Raw genomic sequence first — 24,074 nt, 5'->3', positions numbered from 1 at the left:
TATTATTTATTTATTTATTTTATGACCCTGACTATGGTTGGCAGAATGTAAGTCAATTGGCTTACAATTAAGATTTTTGGTGCGTCCTGATTCTCCTGATTTTCTCTGTTCTCAGACATCTTTAATGAATGCCCGCCGTGTGGAGGTGAGCGGAGATGTGGCAACCACCATGCCAAACATAGAGGCCATCCTGCAGGATTTCCGCATCATCGGGAGGGTCTCGTCAAAAATTTGGAACTAAGGACGGAAAAATGGGCTGTCTAGGATCTGGCAGTAATTTCTGTGGAAATAAATGTTTATCTGGATATATTCTGTGTGTTTACTTGTAACATTTCATGTGCTTGAATTGCTTCGATTAAATTCTTCAGCATCTGCCTTTTAAACACATTGTTCTTCTCTATTATTTTAATTAAGTAATAACAAGAAGATTTGTTCCTGTTATACAATGAGTGACCAATTTATATGTGAATGTGGCTCTGTAAAGAAATGGACAACCTTATTATGTAAAAAATGTAATAAAACATTTAATTTTACCTCAGAATCAAAAGGTGGAAAAAGAAATTCTTGCATGAAATGTAGGACCTTAAAGACTATTTCTAAATAATTTAGGAACTTAGTTATTTTTTACTGTGACATCATGGCTGTTTAACACATTTTCCACCCAAATACTTGTTGCTGTGCCAAATTAAAAAACATGTTGTAATATTTGTTGTTCTCATTGGTATATTCTCTCAGTTGTTTTTGAAAGAAGTCTGATGCTCACCAAGGCTGCAGTTTTTTTCTAAACAAAAAATGTAATGCGTTAATATGATGTACTAATACAATTTTAAATATGTTTCTATTTTAATACATAGAATATGTAATAATATAATATATTATTTAATGCATTTCCTTTATGGGAGCACTCTTGATTTTTGCCTACTGCAATATTAAATGTGTTGTCCAGTAGGGGGCGGTTTGTGATTGTTTACGGAAAAGGAAAAGAAGCAAGTTCTTTAAAAACTTGCGAACTTGCATATCACAGATTACACAGTCAGGGAACATAACTAAACTAAAACGGCCTTAAAACCATCTTATTTTCAAACCTTCGTCGTCTTTAAAAGTCGTTTTCAAGAGACACTGCTGGCGTCTGGATGTAGAAACATGCTCATGTTCCGTGTGTTATTAGTGTTGCTTGTTCAAATGAATGCTCACTGCATGAATCAGAACTGGACATCACATGACAGACCAAACATAGTTATACTCATGTCTGATGCCTTCGTAAGTTATTGATTTTACACTATAATACATCACTTTTCAACTGTGCACATTTACTAACTTTCCAGTCATTTTAAACTTAGCAGAAATACTGGCTTTGGATAAGTACAGTAAAACGCCTATTCACTGCGTTTTAAAACAATCTGTGTTTTTTTATTTTTGTTTTCTCAAGGATGGCAGGTTAACTTTTCATCCAGGCAATAAAGTTGTACAGTTTGCCTTACATCAACTACATGAGGGAAATGGTGCTGTTTTTCTCAACTCATATACTAATTCACCCATCTGTTGTCCTTCAAGGGGCAGGTAGAGTATTACTCAGCCTCTGTAGCCTATATTACAGAAACAAGGTAAGTTAAACATCTTGATGTCCCTAAATGTACGTTTGTGTTGGCAGCTATGTGGAGTGGACAGTTTGTTCATTTGACTCAGGCCTGGAACAACTATAAATGTCTTGATCCTAATGCCACTACATGGATGGACCTCTTAGGAAAGAGTGGATATCACACTCATAGCATGGGGAAACTAGACTACACGTCAGGGGATCACTCTGTCAGGTGACTTTTGTGTAGTCCCAAAAATGTATTCGGACAGCTGCACACTAAACTATCCTTCAAAGGTTTGGGGTTGTTCAGGTTTTACAATGTCTTTGAAAGAAATCTAGTCAAGGCTGTATTTTTTATTTATTTATTTAAAATAAAGTAATAACAGCAATATTGTGAAATATTTGTGTAATTTAAAATAACTGTTTTCTTTTTTTAAATGTAATTTATTCCTGTAATGGCAAATCTGAATTTTCAGCATCATTACTCCAGTCTCCAGTGTCACATGATCATTCAGAAATCATTCTAATGTTGATTTTGATTTGTGGGAACCATGATATATTTGATCAGGATTCTTTGATGAATAGAAAGTTCAAAGAACAAAGTTTATTTAAATTAGAAATCATTTGTAACATTATTACAGTCTTTACTGCACCTTTGATCAATCTAATGCATCCTTGCTGAATTGTTTCTTTTTCTTTTTTTTTTAATCTGACCCCAAACTTTTAACCTGTAATTTAAGACTGTCAATGCTTTTGATAGAATATCTAATCAAGTGGTATTTATTTTTCTGAAAGATAGCTAAAGTAAACTTTTCAAGCAAAACATTTTTAGCATGCTTTAAAAATGATTACACAATATACTGTTCAAATTGAAGGCAAAATGTATTTTTAAATAATATTTAAAAATTAATATTAAAATTAATTTCTTTTAAAATAATATTTAGTGTATGTTTTTATTGCACAGTCTATAGGAATACCAGATTTACATTTCACTGCTCGTTGTATAAACTATAACTGGTATGTGACAAATAAATAAACTTTGAACTTTGATTTTAACACTGTCTACACGTGTTGTTAGTAATGATTTCTGCAAACACCTCTCTGTTCAGTAATCGTGTGGAGGCGTGGACCAGAGACGTTCCATTCCTGCTGAGACAGGAGGGCCGTCCGGTCACAGATCTGGTGGGAGATACGTCCACAAAGAGGGTGATGACTAAAGACTGGAACATCACTGACGCTGCGGTCCAGTGGATCAGGCACACTGCTGAAACTCTCACCCAGCCATTTGCACTGTACCTGGGGCTGAATCTTCCCCACCCGTACCGTACAGACTCCCTGGGACCCACGGCCGGGGGTTCAACCTTCCGCACCTCCCCGTATTGGCTAAACAAGGCAGGTTGCTTGACTTGCTTTGGCGGATGTAACAGAGAAATGGGTAATGTGTAAATGTTCAGCAAGAATTTGACAATAAGTGTGAACATCCAGTAGGCAAAAAGCTTGATGAGGGTGCTCAGCCACAAGATGGCATACCACAGATCCATAAATGGAAAAAATGAATTATCGTATGTTCTCTCCAAATCTGTAAATGTTAGAATCTCAATCAAATTGGAAGTTTAAAATATTTAGACTGCACTTAATCATGGGATTTGAATTCAAAGAATCAGAAACTGAGCAAGGCTTGTCTCAGAATATTCATGCACTTTTACAATCGCAGAAACTGCACACACAGTGTGTTTGGATTCAGTTTCAGAGGGAAACAGGTCAATAGTGACAGACAAAAGTAGCATTCAATTCGGTATACTTTGTAGTCAAATTTGTATTCAAAAGTGAATTTATGTTTCTGAAGACTTAAAGGGATAGTTCACCCACAAATGAAAATTCTGTCATCATTTACTCACCCTCAACCTGTATGGATTTACAGTGAGGAAAATAAGTATTTGAACACCCTGCTATTTTGCAAGTTCTCCCACTTGGAAATCATGGAGGGGTCTGAAATTGTCATCGTAGGTGCATGTCCACTGTGAGAGACATAATCTAAAAAAAAACAAATCCAGAAATCACAATATATGATTTTTTAACTATTTATTTGTATGATACAGCTGCAAATAAGTATTTGAACACCTGTCTATCAGCTAGAATTCTGACCCTCAAAGACCTGTTAGTCTGCCTTTAAAATGTCCACCTCCACTCCATTTATTATCCTAAATTAGATGCACCTGTTTGAGGCCGTTAGCTGCATAAAGACACCTGTCCACCCCATACAATCAGTAAGAATCCAACTACTAACATGGCCAAGACCAAAGAGCTGTCCAAAGACACTAGAGACAAAATTGTACACCTCCACAAGGCTGGAAAGGGCTACGGGGAAATTGCCAAGCAGCTTGGTGAAAAAAGGTCCACTGTTGGAGCAATCATTAGAAAATGGAAGAAGCTAAACATGACTGTCAATCTCCCTCGGCCTGGGGCTCCATGCAAGATCTCACCTCGTGGGGTCTCAATGATCCTAAGAAAGGTGAGAAATCAGCCCAGAACTACACGGGAGGAGCTGGTCAATGACCTGAAAAGAGCTGGGACCACCGTTTCCAAGGTTACTGTTGGTAATACACTAAGACGTCATGGTTTGAAATCATGCATGGCACGGAAGGTTCCCCTGCTTAAACCAGCACATGTCAAGGCCCGTCTTAAGTTTGCCAATGACCATTTGGATGATCCAGAGGAGTCATGGGAGAAAGTCATGTGGTCAGATGAGACCAAAATAGAACTTTTTGGTCATAATTCCACTAAACGTGTTTGGAGGAAGAAGAATGATGAGTACCATCCCAAGAACACCATCCCTACTGTGAAGCATGGGGGTGGTAGCATCATGCTTTGGGGGTGTTTTTCTGCACATGGGACAGGACGACTGCACTGTATTAAGGAGAGGATGACCGGGGCCATGTATTGCGAGATTTTGGGGAACAACCTCCTTCCCTCAGTTAGAGCATTGAAGATGGGTCGAGGCTGGGTCTTCCAACATGACAATGACCCGAACCACACAGCCAGGATAACCAAGGAGTGGCTCTGTAAGAAGCATATCAAGGTTCTGGCGTGGCTTAGCCAGTCTCCAGACCTAAACCCAATAGAGAATCTTTGGAGGGAGCTCAAACTCAGTGTTTCTCAGCGACAGCCCAGAAACCTGACTGATCTAGAGAAGATCTGTGTGGAGGAGTGGGCCAAAATCCCTCCTGCAGTGTGTGCAAACCTGGTGAAAAACTACAGGAAACGTTTGACCTCTGTAATTGCAAACAAAGGCTACTGTACCAAATATTAACATTGATTTTCTCAGGTGTTCAAATACTTATTTGCAGCTGTATCATACAAATAAATAGTTAAAAAATCATACATTGTGATTTCTGGATTTTTTTTTTAGATTATGTCTCTCACAGTGGACATGCACCTACGATGACAATTTCAGACCCCTCCATGATTTCTAAGTGGGAGAACTTGCAAAATAACAGGGTGTTCAAATACTTATTTTCCTCACTGTATTTCTTCTGTTGAACACAAAAGAAACTATTTTAAGGAATGTGGGTAAACAAACAGTTTCTGGTCTCCATTGACTTCCATAGTATTTTCTTTCTTTTCATATTATGGAAGTCAGTAAGTACCAGCAACCGTTTGGTTACCCACATTCTTCAAAATATTTTCTTTTGCGTTCAACAGAAGAAAGAAACTCATACAGGTTTAGAACAATTTGAGAATGAGTAAATGATGACAAAAATTTAATTTTTCAAATTTCAAATCCAGAGTGGATTTATGTGACATTTCCACAAATGGACAAGCAGTTATTAAAATATAAATGTAAATGTGTTAATATAGTCAATTAATATGTCAACCCAGGCCTTGTAGAGTGTGAAATTTTAAAACATGTCAACCTAATATAAATTACTGTCTCAGGGTTAACTACTGTATAAATAATGTGAACAGGATAACTCAGGATTATGTTAACCCATAGTTAAAAATGGCCCTGGTTAAACAATTTCAAGTGTAAAATCCCATGAGTGACACTTTTATACGTGTATAACATTTGGGTACACCTCAAAAAAAATGTTTTTAACTAAAACTATAAAAAATAGTTATCGGTAATAAATCATAAATAATAAAATATAAATATTAGATGGAAAAACCTAAACTAAACGTTTTAACAAAAAAAATTAAATATTGCTTTGGTAACTAACTGAAATATAATTACTAAAACTAAAAATGAAATAAAAAATAAATGTCTAAATAGAATTAAAACATTAACATTTTTAAAATAAGAGCTTATTCAAAATATTAATAAACACTAAATTAGTATAAAAATAATAATAATAAACACTATTACAAAAACACAGTATTATGTTTGTATAGTTTGGTTCATTATAATTATCATTTTATCCACATCATAGTACAGTAATAGCAGTGTCGGTCCCACAGGAAGTTAATCTTTTGTGACAGATTGTGTTTTCTCTCAAAGGTTTCTCACGATCAAGTGTCTCTTCCGAAGTGGTTGCGGTTTGAAGATATGCACCCTGTGGATTTCTACTCCACCTTCACCAAAAACTGCAGTGGCCACTTCACGGAAGAAGAGATCAGAAACATAAGAGCCTTTTACTATGCAATGTGTGCTGAAACAGACAGCATGTTGGGTGAGCAGCCAGATGCACTTTTAAGTGCTGTTTTGCCACTTGATTTGATGTACGTCATTCTATGTTTTTAGGTGAGGTGATAGCTGCTCTCAGAGACTCCGGCTTACTGAACAGGACAGTCGTACTCTTCACTTCGGATCATGGGGATCTGGCCATGGAACACAGGCAGTTCTATAAGATGTCCATGTTTGAGGGCAGCTCTCATGTCCCTCTGCTTATAATGGGCCCAGGAGTGAAGTCTGGCTTTGAAATCAGTCTACCTGTATCACTAGTGGACATTTATCCCACTGTGCTTGGTAAGGCTGGGAACTGGTAGCTCTACTAGTATTAATATTCCGGTAACATGTTGTTTTGTTATAGGCCGAGGTTCTTTGTGGCTGTTAACAGTTACTTAAAATAAAGCATGGCTTGGTATTTGGGTGAATCTTAAGAAGAAGAAAAAGGTTCATACATTAGCCCAAAACAAAATACATTTAAGGCCTGGTTTCACAGACAGGGCTGAGACTAAGCCATGAATAGGCCTTAGTTCAATTAGGACAGTAGCGCCTTAGAAAAAAAACTTTACTGGTGTGTATATTGTGACAAAACAATGGCACTGACATATTTTAAGATATGCCAGTGCAATCTGCTTTCAGTTAAAACAGCTCAAACATGAATTTTAATCTGTGACTAGGCTTAAGCCTTGTCTGTGAAACTGGGGGTAAATGTACAGTAGCTAATACAAAAAAACATGATGTATATAAACTAGAAAATGTTATAAAAAATATATATATTTAAAAGGGTGGTATAATGCCCTTTTCATAAGATGTAAAACAAGTCTCTGATGTCCCCAGAGTGTGTATGTAAAGGTTTAGCTCAAAATACCCCACAGATATTTTTATATAGCATGTTAAAATTGTCACTTTTTGAGGGTGAGCAAAAACGCACCGTTTTTGTGTGTCCCTTTAAATGCAAATGAGCTGCTGCTCCCGGCATAGAGGGCGGAGCTTCAAGAGCTCACACACACGCACTGAACATTTCAAAAACTTTTAGCCTTTTATGTTCTAACCGGACAAAGATGGAGAGACTCAAGATGAAGTGACAACATATAGAATGCAACAGGACATTTCTGAATGGTTAGTTGATAAATGTATGTAGCTGATGTGTAGTTATCTTCTAGTCATTGATTAGCATATTCTGTCATGATAATCTATAAATCGTGTTCAGGGGGCGGGTTTTATGTAAATGTTAGGGTTTGTGATGTCACTAACCCAGGAGGAAGCTCGTGTAGTCTCTACCAGCCGTTTGTTGAAGTCCTTAAAATGTGATTTCTGTAAAAGAAAATATCTCCCTTTGCTTTGAACTTTGAGCGTCGTAACTTTGCAGATGTTGTTTATGTAATAAAATAAAATATAACAAATTATAAATAAGAAATGCAAAAATGCTTAATTTTCTGTAATTTCAGAATTTTTAATTTTGGGATGAATTATAACCTGTAAAAGTTTTCATCTGTTTCCATCCGCTCTGTGTGTGTTTATGTTAGATCTGGCTGGTGTCCCACAGCCAGGGGGTCTCAGTGGGCACTCGCTGATTCCTCTGGTTTCTGGGGTTAGAGTTCAGTCAGCTGAGCCTCATCCTGGCTGGGTGCTCAGTGAATATCATGGTTGCAATGCCAACGCCTCCACATATATGCTGAGGATCAGCGAGTGGAAGTACATCACATATGCAGATGGCTTGACCGTTCCCCCACAGCTTTTTAGTGAGTTTTTTTTTCTCATGATAGTTCTGCTGAAGATAATCAGATTTACGTTCTTTTGCCATAGTATTCTGCACAACAGGGATGTGATGTCTTGCATATCACAACTGTCCTAAGTTAATGATTTCAATGTTTTTTTCCACAGACTTGTCCAAAGATGAGTCAGAATTGAGAAATGTTGCATCACATTTTCCTGATGTATGTCAGGACTTGGACAAGCTGTTACGCACAATTTTGGACTACCCCAGTGTCTCCCAAACTGTTCACCGCTACAATAAGCAACAGTTTCTGGAATGGAAGAAAAGTCTAGGGGACAGTTACACCCAGGTCATAGCAAACCTGCGATGGCATATTGACTGGCAAAAAGATGCCAAGTCCTATGAGAGAGACATTGAAGAGTGGCTATTAGGGCTGGATTGACCATTCGGTTTATAACTGTCCATAATCAGCGGCACAGATGAGTCATGGTTCTATTCGGAACAAAAGAACAATGTGGTCTGCGTAAGGGTACATTTACATCGATGTACTAAAAACTATGCGTTTTTTGCATACAGACTACAACGTTGTCAAAACGATCCCCATTAACACGGATCCGCGAAGACAACTAAAAAGGCTGTATTTTTCATGCCAGGCCAGTAGTTGGCGATCTCACTTTGTAAAGAAATACTACGCTCCTATAGACCTTATCAGAGCCAGAGAAACGAGGGCGCCGCCATCTTTAGAATATTGTCTTTTAACTTCCGTTTTTGCGGTCGCTCTGTATATTTCTATGGCATTGCTGTCCAGGAGTAATTAGCTTTTAAGTAGATTTACTTAATGTAAAGTTAACGAAAGTTATCATGAGGACTGTGATGTTTAAAGCAGATGACTTAACAAATGTAAGTCGACCGGGAATATTTTAAAACGAGCCGTTCATTAATAAACACGCAGAATCACTGTGAAAATACAGACCGGAAGTCAAAAGACAATGAGCGCAGCGCTGAAAAGGGGCGGGGCTACATAATGTCTATAGAGAGCCTAAGTCCCTCCCCTTCCGGTCGACCACCATGGGACCTTATTTCGGAAAAATATTGTATGGTAGTCAATGGCGAGAGACAACAAATATTTTGATCTCGTTTGAATTGTGCCCTGATTTACACATATGATGTTTGTCAATTTAAAAGATACATTTTAAAGTCAAGAAAGTCGCAGCTTGATGTAAAACTGCTGAGGTATAAGACTGTGAAAATACGTAATTACAAAGACTACAAACCCAGAAGGCGCACATGCGACGTCATACCTTTTCTCTCAATGAATGAAGCTAACTTTACTGAAGCTAACGTCAGTCATTGTTTCTATAGTCTTACATTATAATCGTAACGTTACGCCGTCATGCCTGAGTGTTTTGAGCCAGAATACACACATACGAGCAACGGATCTTGTGACGTACATAGTGCGAGACGAGAGATGTAGTTCATTGAGCGATTTTCACATAAAACTAAACGTTACTCTTCTGTTTTATGACAAACTGCGACTTTCTTGACCTTCATAATTACCTTTTAAATTGACAAACATCATATGTGTAGTTCAGGGCACAGTTCAGACGGAATAAAAAGATAAGTTATCTCTCGCCATTGACTTCCATACATATTTTTTCCGAAATAAGGTCCCATGAGCCGGAAGCGGAGGGGCGGGACTTAGGCTCTCTATAGACTGACTGAACACGTAATATGATGCGCATGACGTCAACATTTTCACAAATGTGCGATTTTGTAGTTTACACAAACACGATAACAGTGTAGTTTTTAAAAACTTGCAGTTTGAAACCCGTTTTCAAATGTTTGCGATTTCAGACCCCTAAAAGGCCGTTGTTGTGTAAATGAACGGCCGAAACACATAAAACGTTTGTAGTTTTTAGATGAAAACGGTGTTGTGTGAACGGTCGCTTTGTCAAGGCTACCCAGACAATATAATTACTACAGTTGCTTAAATAATTGGACTAAATAACCTTTTAAAGATCTGATTTTATGATTTTTAATGTTTGACATGTATGTAATTATTTAAATAAAGGCTATACCCTAAACGTATTATGGTACTTGATGGGATAAAAAAAAAAAAAAAAAATCTTAAAGTCATCATGAAAATCAAAATGGACAATTATTTTTATATGGAATTTTGCAGTATTTATTGTAAATTATTTAATGTAATCTTTATTCAAAATAACTTTATTTAAAATTAACCTCCCTCTTGCAGCAACATCTCATCTCTTATCTGATGCAAAGGGTGGGACAACCTGTCACTCACATGAGATCACAGCAACAGTAAACCTCAACAAACCAATCAGTTCCTGGCAGACAAAATCAAGTCCCACCCTACATTATTGTTTAAAAAGCCTTTGGTTTCACTGTCACAATAGGGAAGAAAAGACTATTGCAACTTCTGTTTCATGCTGGCTTTAAGGACCAAGTCATGTCCAATTAATTAAAAAGCAACAGAAGTTGACACAAAGTGCTGCACAATTCAGAAAAATAATTAAATCTTAATCTCAATTTTATCTTGCTGGTGTTCCACAGCCAACAAATGATATTCACACCATTGTATTATATAATAATATTATTCATAAACCATCGTATTTACATGGAACTCCGAGTTACTTCAAAGAATAGGCCTACCATGAAATTAACATGGTACCATGCCCAAAAACATAATAATTGGGTAACAAGTTACTCTTTTTGTTTTTGTACGTGTTTTCTGATAAGTTTTGACAGACCCCTGGAGTAAACAAGTGGAAGAGATGAAACATGGTTTATGTAATACTTCGTACTACCGATAGGGGCATATTAAAAAGCCAAAACTTTAAAAACCCTGAAGACAAACGAAGACGTGTGTACAGGCGACAGAAGACTGACCTTAGCAGTGTATTTCTGCTGGAGACGTGCAGTATTGATGGTAAAATTCTATTGCAACACTGGTCACGTGATTCTCTTGGAGTAAGGATCAAGTGTGGCCGTGAAGACACAAACTCCAGCCATATATTGAACTCGTCGCTGCATGTCGTCATTTATTTTGATCAGATGTTTAATACTGGAGTAGGATGGGCTGCTTTCACACCTGGCACTTTTTACATCAGACCTTAAGCGATTTCAGAGCTAGTATTGATGTTGTTTCTGTTTAATTTGTAGCACAGTCTAGTTCAAATTAAAAGCTGGACGATCGCGGACTTTTTTTCTTAATCTTTCCTGATGTCGGACTGCAGTTCGTCGGGTTCAGATGAGGATTTGGACCCGGAGTCAGAGCTGCTAGACGAGCTCGGCGGCACGCTCAGCAAGGTAACCTAGATTACTGTAAAACATTACAGTTTTTACAACTTTTATTAGTGTTTAACACTTATTAGACTTGGTGTTGTTGACGTTAAGTGAGTTAACGTTACTTTCGTTTGTTTAAAGTCGCTGAAACGTTGCAGCTTTTTGATCGTTTTTTTTTTTTTTTTTTTGATTGCGCATGTTCTTCTAATCTACCCCACCAATGCTATCAGTAACATAAACTATGTCCGATTCCGAAACGACACGTTCTTTTGAAAATAATCTTTTCAATGAAACAGGTGAACCGGTTTTGTGACAATCGTTCTGGACTGAATCGGTTCGAACGGTTTTTGAGCCAATAACTCGTATCATCGCTTTCAGACATGTCCAACTCCAACAAGTGTATTTGGGACAAAAATCTGCAGAAATTAAAAATAAATATACTAATTGTTATAATAGGAAAATAAACAGAGGAATAATTGACTTGATAAAACACACATAATTCATTTTTATTCAATTTAGAAGCGTTTATTGCAAATGCAATTTATATTTAGGTTGTAATTGACTTTTGCTAATGTTTTATTTGGTGTTTCAAGGAATGTTGGAATGTTTTTAGAGCATGCAGTGACATACATTTTTCTTTTGTGTTTGAGTTAGTGTCAACAATACAGCAGTCATTAGCAAAGAGACTTGGCATCTTGGGGAATATTTTATTTTATATTTTATTTTTATAACTATATTACACTTTTACATATCTATTTGAAAGAGTTAGTACACATGGCACCTATAAGTTGTGTTAAAAAAAATTATAGGCTACTGAATCAACCCATTCAAAGGTTGTAGTTTAAATGCAAGTCACCAGTGTTGAATAACGTAAATAGGCTAAGTCACCATTATTGGGGGTAATTCATTACAAGTAACGTGAGTTACGTAAAAGGATCAGTTACTTTTTTTCAAGTAACTAAACACATTAATCGCATACTCTCTTGAGTACTTATTTTGAATAATTACTTAACGACCACTAAAAAAAGTACATTCTATATAGTATGAATGTGTACATTGCACTACATCTACCATGTTGTCATTATCATGTGACCTTCCAGCGTCAGTTGCGTCGCTTCACCTCCATTCAGCAACCGCCAGGAAAGTAGTAGGTCATCAGGGTACTTTTTGCCTACTCTTTTATGAATATTATGAAGTATGTAGAATGACATACTTCTTTTGTTACATACTGTTTTTCGTCTACTACATAGTAGGGAAGTATGCGATTTCGGATGCAGCCATAGTCACAGCCTTACACGTCATGCCCACGAAACATTGACTGAATGTCTGATGCATATGGCACACAAAATTGGAAACTAAGTTGTCATCTGATTGGTTGAATTCTACAGGAAGACGTGTGTGTCGCGTTCTTTAACGGTCCGGCTGGAAACAAAGATGCCGTGGCGTCAAACCCCCTCATGGAAAAAGAAAGCTGTTACTGTTTTCAACTGTGACAATGAGCGCTTAAGTGTGTAGTATGTAAAGTTTGTGGCATAGACTCTTTAAAATACATCCAAGAGTTTTACACACAGGTCTGTTTTTGTAGGGAAATCGACATTACATTTTCACACCCCTAAACATGCGGAACGAAATTAACTGTGATTGTTTGCGTTACATGTCAATCAGACGGCCTCTGGGTGGTCCTTGCTATGGAGTCCAAACCTTCTGCTGTCAGTCTGAATGTCTGGCTATGCAAGACTAAGTAACACATTACTTTTAAATTTACAACAAAATACCGTAGTTACTTTTGCAAATAAGTCGTGCAAGTTACTTTGTACTTCCATTTACTGACAGTTCTCTTGTCTCCGTGTTGAGAGAAACGGGGTGCAAAGGCGTTGTGTGCACTGTCTAAACATGATGGTTATTCTAGTTCTAGACTAAATGTGAGCATGCATTTACTCATCTCACTTGCACAAGAACAGATTCATAATTCCTCAAAATAAATAAAAACAGTCAAATGCAAACTCGGAATATTATACAAACCGGCAATAATTAGGCCTAAATATGTTAAAGTACACAAATATACTTTGTATAATCTCACTTTATTAAGCAATGTCTTTGCTGCTGACCATCGAGGATCCAATTCAAACGTATGAATAAGCAAAAAGTTCTTTAGATAAAACTCACATTTGTGTTTTTGTTTTTTTGTATTATTGCTGAAGTAAGAGTGTTGAACTTTCTTCTCCTGTGTCCTATTCTTCTGTGATCCCGAATGGCAGCGCAGCTGAAATTTTTGTTTGAGCTGCACACACTACTGGCTTGAATTTGCATTTACTTCAACCTGAGACTTATTCATTTCACTTTGGTTGTTACATCTTTACATATGTCAAAAATAGATTTTTTTTTTTTTATTGTTTTAAATTAAAAACAAACAAGCAAGCCCAGTCCACTTGAATTACTTTCCATAAAAAGTAACTAAGAAGTAACAATTAGTTAGGCCTACTATTTTAAATTAGGGCTGTCAAACGATTAATCGCGATTAATCGCATCCAAAATAAAAGTTTGTTTTTACATAATATATGTGTGTGTACGGTGTATAATTATTTTCTATATATAAATACACACACATGCATGTATATATTTAAGAAATATTTGCATGTATACTGTGTATATATATTTATATTATATATCATTTATATTATATATAAATATTTTATATATAAATAACACATTTTTCTTAAATATATATGCATGTGTGTGTATTTATATATAGAAAATAATTATACTCCATACACACACATATATTACGTAAACACAAACTTTTATTTTGGATGCGATTAATCGCGATTAATCGTTTGACAGCCCTATTTTAAATATTTTAAGCAATATTGTAATGCATTCAAAAGTAATTTTCCCAACACTGAAAGTCAACTCCTGAACTTTGAAGCCTTGAACCTTCATGGAGGTTTAATCTTTATGATGCAAGTGTGTAGTCGTGGAGTCATGTGGTGATAACAATAAGCCATGTGATATCAAGTATGTTAAACTCTTTGTTTGTCTACAGTGGACTAACTACATTCATGGATGGCAGGACCGCTGGATTGCGCTGAAAGGCAATATTCTAAGTTACTACAGGTCAGCAGATGAGAAGGAATACGGCTGTAGAGGGTCCGTCTGTCTCAGCAAGGCTGTCATCACGGTAAGGCTGATCTGAAGATCATCCTGTTATGTTTACTCTATGATTATCAAAGGCTTATCTTGACTTGGCAGTGATATGAATGGCAAAGAGCTGATATGTACTACAGTCTGAAAATGTATGAGCAGTAATGCTTCCTGTTCGTCATGCAGTGTTCATCCTCCATCTGCTATTGCCAGTGGGAAGCTGTCAAACTTGTTTTGGGGGTTTGGGTTTCTCTTGAACAGCCTGAGGGTGGACAAAGCAGAACATGAAGTTGAGTAGAAAGTACAAGGGTACTTCTCTGCTTGATTTGGACAGACACATCCTAGTATGATCCATACTAAACATCCTTTAAGACTATACCTGACTACTTTATGGAAATATCATTACCATGGGCCTTAAAAGACATCAATAATTTGTTTCATATTAATTATGTTGACAAGGCCTGTCACAATCATGAATTTTGTGCTGAGAATTAGTTGTCATACAGTAAATTGTGAATAACGGTTTATTTCTGTTTCGTTCATGTCACTTACAGTTCCAGTGTAACCCTAATTGAAATCGTATATAATATAATAATAAAAAAAAATATTAAAATAGGCCCATATTATTTACTTTAAAGCTGTGAAAATGAATACAATAATATTAAAATATAATATAATGTAATATAATATAATGCAGTCTGATTTAACACACAAACCTACTTTACAACAGTGCTTTTTTTTATATTCTTTGGCAAAATGTGATGGAAATTCAAACTGCACAATTGTTGCGGTTATCTCAAATATAACTGCAATCATTTACTTTTCAACATTGCCACTGTTATTGAACTAAATTGAACCAACATTGAATTCACTGTCTTGAGCTGAATAATGACACCATTGTCTACTGTAGAGCTGCTTAATGGCTGACATTAAAGTAATTTCATAATTGATGAAATTTGTAACATTAATTTATTTTCCCATTTATTACTATGAAGCTGCTTTGGATATGTGATTTGACTTATCAGAGGTTGTGTTCTATACAAACAGATGAATTTCAATTGTTTGTTGTCAGAAAGATCATATTTTCTGCCCAAAGCAATTTATTTAATGTATTCCCATAAAAGTAAAGTAAACATGGAGTTAAAATGATCTAGCCTTTATCCCAATCTTGTTTAAATAAATAAAAAAGTTGTTTTAATATTGCTGTACTTTATATTGCTGTATGTCTATGAGCTGGACTGTTGCGTGTTGTGCAGGTCGTTCAAGTGCAGATGTCTCGGCAGTAAGGCTACAAGGAAATGTCCAACAAAGCTGCATTGTAATATGTATTTAGGTTGACGCACTATTGCTACATTGTTCTGGTATTGAGTGAATCGAATAATCTTGAGGATTAGAACAGGGTGAGCAGAACCGCAGGAACGTCCTGAGACGGACAGTGCATATCACATATTGCATTGTGAAAAGGGTGAGTAGTTCTCGCTTTGCCTGTTCCAATAAAATGGGCATGTGTAAAAAAAGAAGATTAGATTCACAATGCTCATGGCCCAGATGGCTTTATGTTATTTATTAGGGGATGTTCTTTGGTCTGGAAAAAGGGAACCTGTCTGAAGGGCCACTGTTAAAGATCATGGGCTGTTTGGATGGAGGTCAAGATCTCAAAAGATTGTTGTAGAACCCAGGTTTGATCTTCTGGCCGCATGAATCTCTACAAACTGATTGTGAAACCCTGGAAGTCTTTGAAGCCGGTCTGGTCCCAGAGTCCCCTCTGAAATTGTCTGCGTTCTGTTGATTTCGGTGTGTTTTTTGGTAGAAGGAGAAAACAGAGATGATCTGATGTGAACAGATGTTCCTCGAGCACTGATTGAATTTGGCAGCCCTGCTCTGGCCTGGATCAGTGCACTGTCTGATGATAAGAGCTGTTGTACAAACCACTCAGGGTTTGGGTTGATATTAATTTGTGCTAGTGTTTCAGTTGTCTTCAATAATGGAACTGACAGTCAGATGTCATTGTACGTAAGTGTTCAGTGCAACGTATTAGCAGTTAAACCTTGAATTGTTGGCTCATTTAGGTTCATTAGCTAAAACTAAGAACAAAATGACAGTCTGGCAAAAGAATGGATTGGTAAAGTTCTACTTTATGGATCATTTGTGCACTAATTAAAGCTTGTTTTGAGGTAGCTAGTAGCTAGCAGTTTTTGTTTTACTGTTAAAGTGGTCTGAAAATGTTTGAGGTCTACTGACCTATTCAGTTAATGCAAATATATGATGTGGTGGCAAAGCGAGTTGTCTATCAGGAACAGCAGGAAAAGGCGCTCCAAAAACAATGGCAGAGAGAATGGAAGGTTTATGGCCCATGTTTAATCCAAACATGTTCATTGTTGTGATCTGTTCTTGTTTTTGATGCTTTCTCTTTCAGCCACATGAGTTTGATGAATGCCGGTTTGACATCAGTGTGAACGACAGCATCTGGTACCTGAGGGCTGAACATCCTTTGCTCCGGCAGCAGTGGATCGATACCATCGAACTTCACAAGGTGAGTCCCTCAGAAGCAGCAAGATAAACCGCTCCAGTGTCTTCCTGATAGTGAGTGATCATGTTTGTGTTGCAGAACCTGAATGGGTGTTTTACTTCCTTTGTTGAGGAATGGAGGGTGTTTGAGGCACTGTGCAGTGGAATGTGTCCTGCATGCCTTTTTTCTTTCTCTTTTTTTGGCTAGCATTTCCTTGTGCTGTCATTTGAGTCCCTTCTAGAGGATTCGGTTTTAATTAAAATTTGTGTTTTTCATAATATGTACTGAATTAATTAAGTTCAGTTATTAATTAAGTTAAGTATGCAGGTGTGGTAGATCAATGACGTGATGCTTATTTTTGGCATATCTGTTAATTTATTCAAATGCAATTCACACATATATACTTGGATAAACCTTGACTTTGAGCAAGGTTTTAACTTCTGAAATCAAATTATTATTATTTTTTGTTGTTGTTGTTGAAAAAATTCAAGATGTCAGGGTGACACAACTGTCCTGATATTGTAATAAAGAAAAAAACCTCAAAAGAATGAAATAAGAAAGTAAGTAGTTAGCATAATCCTTTATTACTATTAATCAGTTTAATCAGGAAAGGTTAGTTCAAGTTGTAAAAGATGTTGTGTGCTATGACTCCCTAAACAATTTTTTTGTGTGTTTATAAATTAATTCTTTAAAATATACATTTTTAAATAAGTATTTGGAAATAATTTGAATTTATAAAGAACATTTTATTAATTATCAATTAATACTCCATGAGACAATTTTTAAGAGTCATCCATGTGTTTATTTTATAAAACAAAATGAAACCGACAAGAATACATTTCTAAGAACTTAACATGTGTTTGCTTAAACTATATTTTCTCTTCTTTATCACATGCACTCTTATGTGCCTTTGACTGTAGTCTAATGCATCCCTGCACATACTGCACCTGCCATGCTGGCATTGTCCTTTGACCTATTACATACTAACAGCATATGTTCGACATACTAACAGTGTCTTGTCGAACATTCTCTTAGCACCTATTGTTTGCTTACTGTATCATTACGCATTCGACATACTGTACTTTTTTACATATTTGCCAGGGAAGTACGAACCTATGAGATTGTTTTAGCTCATCGATCCGAGTGACACTTTGGTTATGATTATTTTGCATGAAGAGAAACAAGATATTTATTGTGTCTGGCATTGGTTTGCGGTGACGTATCATGGGACCGATTTACAATGGCAGGGTCTTGAGGAATGTGCTGATTTGAATGACTCTCACATGTGCGGTGGAGCTGAACTCAATAAAAGGAGTGGAGCTGTTACTACACAGATGGTGTTTTGATCCAGGAAAGGGTGTGTGTGTGTACAGTGTTTTCAGGCAGCTATTTAGTAGGTAGATTTCTTGAGAAGTATCATAATGTTTGACTTTTGTGTGATGAGAAGAGTCTGTAAGAGAAACAATATTAAGTTCTTTGCTTGTTTTGAAGGTCATAAAAGCATAAAGCTTTGTGGATTTATGAGAACTTATCAGTGAGTTTGGTTGTTAAATGACCTTTTGGGAACATTGTAATATTAGTAAAGTCACCTTTATTTATATAGCGCTTTATACAATACAGATTGTTTCAAAGCATTACTAAACAAACAGCAGAAATCTAATGCGAATGTTCTCTGGCAGTTTTACACTCACGACCACTTCTGTCATCTGCTGGTGAAGAGTGCTATTGCAGTTTTGTCATGTGACTAAAAAGCTCTTTTTCAACTCCAGACAGGAGCCTTTCTGGTCTCTTGAAAGAGAATTATTCACTCAAAAATTAAAATTAAAACAAGTCATCATTTATTCAAACTCTCATCCCAATTTCTTTTTCCCTTTCTTCAGTTGCACACAATTTAAAAAATGCCAAACGCCGGCCAATATATCGGCCATGGTGATATATCAGTCGATTACTATTCGAGAGATTAATATGTCTGTGATTGGCTACATTGCTCACTGCTGCAAAAACAAATTGTAAATGGAAACATTTGACATTCTCTAGAGCGCTTGCTCTGAGCGTTTTGCAAATCTGTTTCGCCCATGTATAATAATACATTATCAACTTTGCGGGCCCCCCCGCAAATGCCACTGGTTACCAAGAATTCTGCAATTAACTTACAGCGAATTAGTGTGTCAAAGATTTTGTCAGCGTAGTGCAAATGATGCTGCATTTGTGTGACTTACACAGCCACATAATTGTATGTTAGTTGATACCACATAAAATACAATATTTAAAGCCTTACTCGTGTCAATCAATCTTCCGAAAATCTCTTATCTAAACAAAAACTGACCTGAATAATCAGGGTTTTTTTTTGACCTGCCTCTTCTTTCTGATCTGTGCGGCTTCAAATCTAAAAATGCTATTTGAATCACCATTCCCCTAACAGAAGAGCACATTAGTAGAGAGGCTGTTGGCACTCAGGTCAGCGTTGTTTATCGCGACTCTCCGTTCATCGAGGTGAGTGTGTGTGTGTAGTGTGTGCGTGGGTGATGCAGGCTGGGGCGGATAGGCGTTTTCCGCTCGCAGTCGTCCAGCTGCATGTATAATTCATGAGTGTATTCAGTCGCATGAAGAGGCTGCTTTGAAAGCCCTGCCCAGCAAGAAGACCTCTGAACCAAAATAAAGGGGCTTGATTGGAACTCAGTGGTTTTAGGTGTTGGTGCAGTCCTTAAATGCATTGGTCCACTTTAAGATGAGCGCTGAGATGAGGAGGGCAGCACAAGAGACCGAGACGAGAGCACACGCCCAGCAGGATCTGAGATCTCCTTAAACACACATGCTCACACATTCTCTGGATTAGATGCGGCCAAAGTGACGGAAGGAATTCTGGATGATTTATGTTGGTTTTATTGCAGTTAGGTGAGTGGAGTGTGTGCGGCAGCTCTCGGAGTTTCAGTTTTTGTATGATTTGCCATCTCTCTTTCTCTCTCTCTTTCTCTCTCACTCTCCTCCACATGCTTTGCAGACCCACACACAATCTCTCTGGTTTTATACTGCCTCAGAAACCCACCTCACATCATTTCTTCACATCATTGGGAACGCTTGTCTCCTCCTTCGTTCTGCTTGACCATGTGCTGCTGAAATAGTCTGCAGTCAGTGCACTGGGAATTCTGGGAGTGTCCAGCAAGGGAAGTGGGAATTTTTGGAGTGTCGAAGAGAAAACTGAGAATCCTTGGAGTGTCTAGAGAGAGAACTTGGAATCCTAGGAGTGTCCGGATAGAGAACTGGGAATTCTTGGAGTGTCTGGAGAAAGAACTGGGAATTCTGTGACCGCCTTGAGAAGGAGCGCTTTTGGGAGCATCTGAAAAGAGTAGTGGTCATGCTGGGGCCAAGTACTCAGGACTGCAGCAGTGCCTTGTCCTGCTTTGGCTGCTGGAATGGGCAAATGGTGGGCTTTAGCACATTAGCATTTTAACTCATGTCATTTAGGCTACTTTTCACCATCCTACACTCTTACTCAACCATTCATCATGTTTTCATGACCAGTGAGATGATTTTGCTGGGGAATTCAATTACAGTAATCATTTCCATTATTCATTGATTGGGACGAAGCAAGACTGAAGCAGGTTATTCCAGCTTTTCCTGAAATTGTTTTTGTTGCAGTTTTTTTAAGGATGATCCATAGTTTCATTTAACAATCTGCCAATCTATCATTGGCTATTAGTTAAAGCACTTTAATTAAATCTTCCACAAGCCAAGTGTCAGCAGTTTTACAGTGCACTCATGGAAGGACTGAAGCGAAGGCTTTTGCTGTCTGGTACAGTGTCTTCTGACCAAATAAAAGAGTAGCCCAATGCGAGTACTAATTGCACTTAAAGGAGAACTCCGGTCAATTTTAACATTGAGCTCATTTTTTTGTACATTTGGAGTGCTGTCAATACAGAGAACAACGACAAAAATCGGTGTTGCCTACACCGAGTTATTCTATTTTTAAAATTTGCACCCTGTTGACTTCAATGGGGCAAGTACTAAACCTGCTTTTAGCCTCTTAACATCCTTGATGTGTCATTACAAGTGCACAGAAAATGTGAGTGATTCCTTCTGAGTGAACACGAGTGAGTCTGACTGCAGTAGATGTGAAAGAAATGTATAAAAATGATGTTATTTAAGCCAGCGCAAATACCTTTGTTTACATCCTGTTTTTCGGTTGAAGTCCAAAGTAGTCGATTGCCGAGTTCACGCGCGTGATCATAGGTATTAAACCTACTTTGGACTTCAACCGAAAAACAGGATGTAAACAAAGGTATTTGCGCTGGCTTAAATAACATAATTTTTATACATTTCTTTCACATCTACTGCAGTCAGACTCACTCGTGTTCACTCAGAAGGAATCACTCACATTTTCTGTGCACTTGTAATGACACATCAAGGATGTTAAGAGGCTAAAAGCAGGTTTAGTACTTGCCCCATTGAAGTCAACAGGGTGCAAATTTTAAAAATAGAATAACTCGGTGTAGGCAACACCGATTTTTGTCGTTGTTCTCTGTATTGACAGCACTCCAAATGTACAAAAAAATGAGCTCAATGTTAAAATTGACCGGAGTTCTCCTTTAATGGGACTTTTTGCACAATCGTTCAAAGGTTTGGGGTCGGTAAGATTTTTAAATGTTTTTGAAATAAGATCTGTTATGCTGCATTTATTTTATATATTACAATTTACTATATTATATTATATTATATTATATTTAAATGTATTTATTCCTGTGATGGAAAAGCTGGATTATCGGTTTTAAAACTTTGTGCTGCTTAATATTTCTGTGGAAACCTTTTTTTCCTTGATTCTTTGATTTTTGAATTAAAAATAACGTTTATTTCAAATTGTAAATGTTGTAATGTTTCAAAGTGTTTTGTTGTAACATTATAAATGTCTTTACTGTCACTTTTGATCAATTTAATGCATCCTCCTTGCTTAATTATTATCAGAACTTAAAAAATCTGATTCAGAACTTTCCTTTTCTTAGAGGGATGCACAGTCATGCACACTTTCAGTTTATACCTGGATTCCTTCAAGGCTCTGCCAGGAACTGTATTTACAGTATCGTGAAATTGATGTGGGATTGAGATGGGGAGAGGATGTCTGCGACGTGTTGTATTATAATTTTTAGTTGTCGCTCTCCTTGAGCATCAGCCTTCTTCCTCATTTATTCAGCTTCTGTTACTTTGTCAGGTGGAGTAACGGGCCAGAACGGAAGTACAGTTAACCATGCAACCGCAATTTTGTTCCTTGTGTCCATGCCATGTATCATACCTATGTCATTCAAAGAGACATGTCTATTTGTATAGATCAAAGATTATCATTTGCACATGTGAATGTAACATAACTCTAACATTGTCAATATTAATTTGAATTGGAGGTTTTATGATGCTAGATTATATACTATTGTTCAAAGGTTTTAAGTCAGCAAGGTTTTTTAATTGTTTTTTTTTTTAACTGATTAATTTATTTTAGGAAATAATACTTATATTTATATAAATAGATCAAAAGTGACAGTAAAGAAAGACATTTATAATGTTACAAAAGATTTCTATTTCAAATAAATACTGTTCTATTAAACTTTTTTTGATGAATGGAACTATTCAATTTCTTTTCATCAAAGAATCCTGTAAAAATGTATCATGGTTTCCACAAAAACATAAAGCAGCACAACTGTTTTCAATATTGATAATAATAAGAAATGTTTCTTGAGCACCACATCAGCATGTAAGAATGATTCCTGTGTGACACTGAAGACTGGAGTAATGATGCTGAAAATTCAGCTTTGCCATTTTAAAACATATTAAAATAGAAAACAATTATTTTAAATTGTATTAATATTTCACAATATTACTGTTTTTACTGTATTTTTGACCAAATAAATGCATCCTAGGTGAGCATAAGACTTATTTCAAAAAAGACTTATTTAAAAAAGCTTACCAACTGGTAGTTTATATTGTTCCAAATATCCTTTCGTATCCTTAGAATTAGTAGGGTTGAGAATTGAGAACTACTTTTTTCCCCCTTTTTTTATCCATTCTAAACATTTATAAATTCTTAACTTTATGATGTTTCATAATTCATTCCTTTAACATTTTTGGAACGCCTGTGTTCCTCCTGCTTTCCTGTGAATTATTTTGCATACATTCAATTAATTGTGAATATACAAATCTTACTTTGGTAAAGCTAAGCTCATAATAATAAGGTAGATGCTACTGAGTAACTAATTCATATTTAAGCTTCAAGCTACAAGTAATTCAGTCTTAAATAAAATATCAGATGTGACTCTCATCCAACTATCATTCATCATTTGATAACTGGCGATTTTAAGCATTGATCCTAAAAGCTGCTTTATTTCTTTGCAAGTCTCAGAAATGTTCAGTCTGTCTCAGTTCTGTCTTTTTCACTGCACAGCTTCGACCATGACACCTCACTGCCCCATGATTCAATTTAATGTTATTTTTAAACAAGTGTGAAGTTATCTAGTTGTTTTTTGTGTGCAGGCTGAGTCGGGCTACGGGTCTGAGAGCAGTCTCCGCCGCCATGGTTCCCTACTGTCCCTCACCTCTGCCGCCAGTGGCCTCTCCACCACCTCCGCGTCCTCCTTCAAGGTGAGAATCAGCCTCTGCCTCCACAGTCCCAGCTCTTGCAACATCTCATGTAGTTTCAATTGAATGTTCATTTGCAAACTGTTGAACAGAAGGGATACAGTCTGCGGGAAAAGCTAGCAGAGATGGAGACCTTCCGGGACATTCTCTGCAGACAGGTGGACACACTGCAGAGGTGCTTTGACAACTGCGCAGATGCTGACAATAAAGATGAGCTTCGCAGGGACAAAGGTGAGGAAAACGGTTATGATACAGGGAGTTTTATCTTCCTGAGGGACCAGCTTGGCGTCAGACAGGAGACAACTTCCCATTCAAACTCCTTTCGTATTTAGAGGAGTGCCATTTTATATTGTGCGTTTAATAACTTTACACTACAAGGATAGTTCACCTAAAATAGAAAATTGTCATTAATGTTGTTCTTTGAAACACAAATGAAGATTTTTTCGGTCCCTCCAGTAAAAGTCCACGCAAACAAAACTTGAATGCTTCGTCCTTTATCAAATATGGTAAACGGAAGCTCAGTCATGCCTGCTTGATTTGT

The 24,074-nt window shown here is 36.9% G+C and overlaps 3 protein-coding genes across 3 annotated transcripts in view; all 3 read left to right on the top strand.

Moving 5' to 3' along the window:
• The window catches only part of nol6 (nucleolar protein 6 (RNA-associated)), a gene marked incomplete at its 3' end in the record, with an annotated part of 9,780 nt that extends 9,516 nt beyond the window's left edge, over positions 1 to 264 (top strand). The window contains 1 exon segment of the mRNA XM_079872339.1: positions 116 to 264. Coding sequence (XP_079728465.1) covers positions 116 to 264 — 149 coding nt within the window.
• Positions 265 to 1,012: 748 nt separating this feature from the next.
• arsk (arylsulfatase family, member K) lies at positions 1,013 to 8,858 on the top strand. Its single transcript, XM_079872659.1, is given in 11 exon segments — positions 1,013 to 1,260; positions 1,430 to 1,471; positions 1,473 to 1,497; positions 1,500 to 1,555; positions 1,557 to 1,560; positions 1,652 to 1,811; positions 2,689 to 2,971; positions 6,075 to 6,246; positions 6,318 to 6,542; positions 7,769 to 7,984; positions 8,127 to 8,858. Coding segments are annotated over 11 exon segments (1,575 nt in total). The 5' UTR covers positions 1,013 to 1,143; the 3' UTR covers positions 8,402 to 8,858.
• A 1,964-nt stretch (positions 8,859 to 10,822) lies between these two features.
• cert1a (ceramide transporter 1a) overlaps positions 10,823 to 24,074 on the top strand; it is a 36,878-nt gene continuing 23,626 nt past the window's right edge. The window contains exons 1-5 of the mRNA XM_079872338.1: positions 10,823 to 11,289; positions 14,309 to 14,443; positions 16,823 to 16,939; positions 23,429 to 23,536; positions 23,626 to 23,857. Coding sequence (XP_079728464.1) covers positions 11,203 to 11,289; positions 14,309 to 14,443; positions 16,823 to 16,939; positions 23,429 to 23,536; positions 23,626 to 23,857 — 679 coding nt within the window. The 5' untranslated portion in view covers positions 10,823 to 11,202. The remainder of the gene's footprint in view (positions 11,290 to 14,308; positions 14,444 to 16,822; positions 16,940 to 23,428; positions 23,537 to 23,625; positions 23,858 to 24,074) is intronic.

Source organism: Squalius cephalus (assembly GCF_949319135.1).
Source record: "Squalius cephalus genome assembly, chromosome: 5".
NCBI lineage: Eukaryota > Metazoa > Chordata > Actinopteri > Cypriniformes > Leuciscidae > Squalius > Squalius cephalus.
Note: the sequence above shows the minus strand (reverse complement) of the source record. Positions and strands in the feature narration are given on the sequence as shown.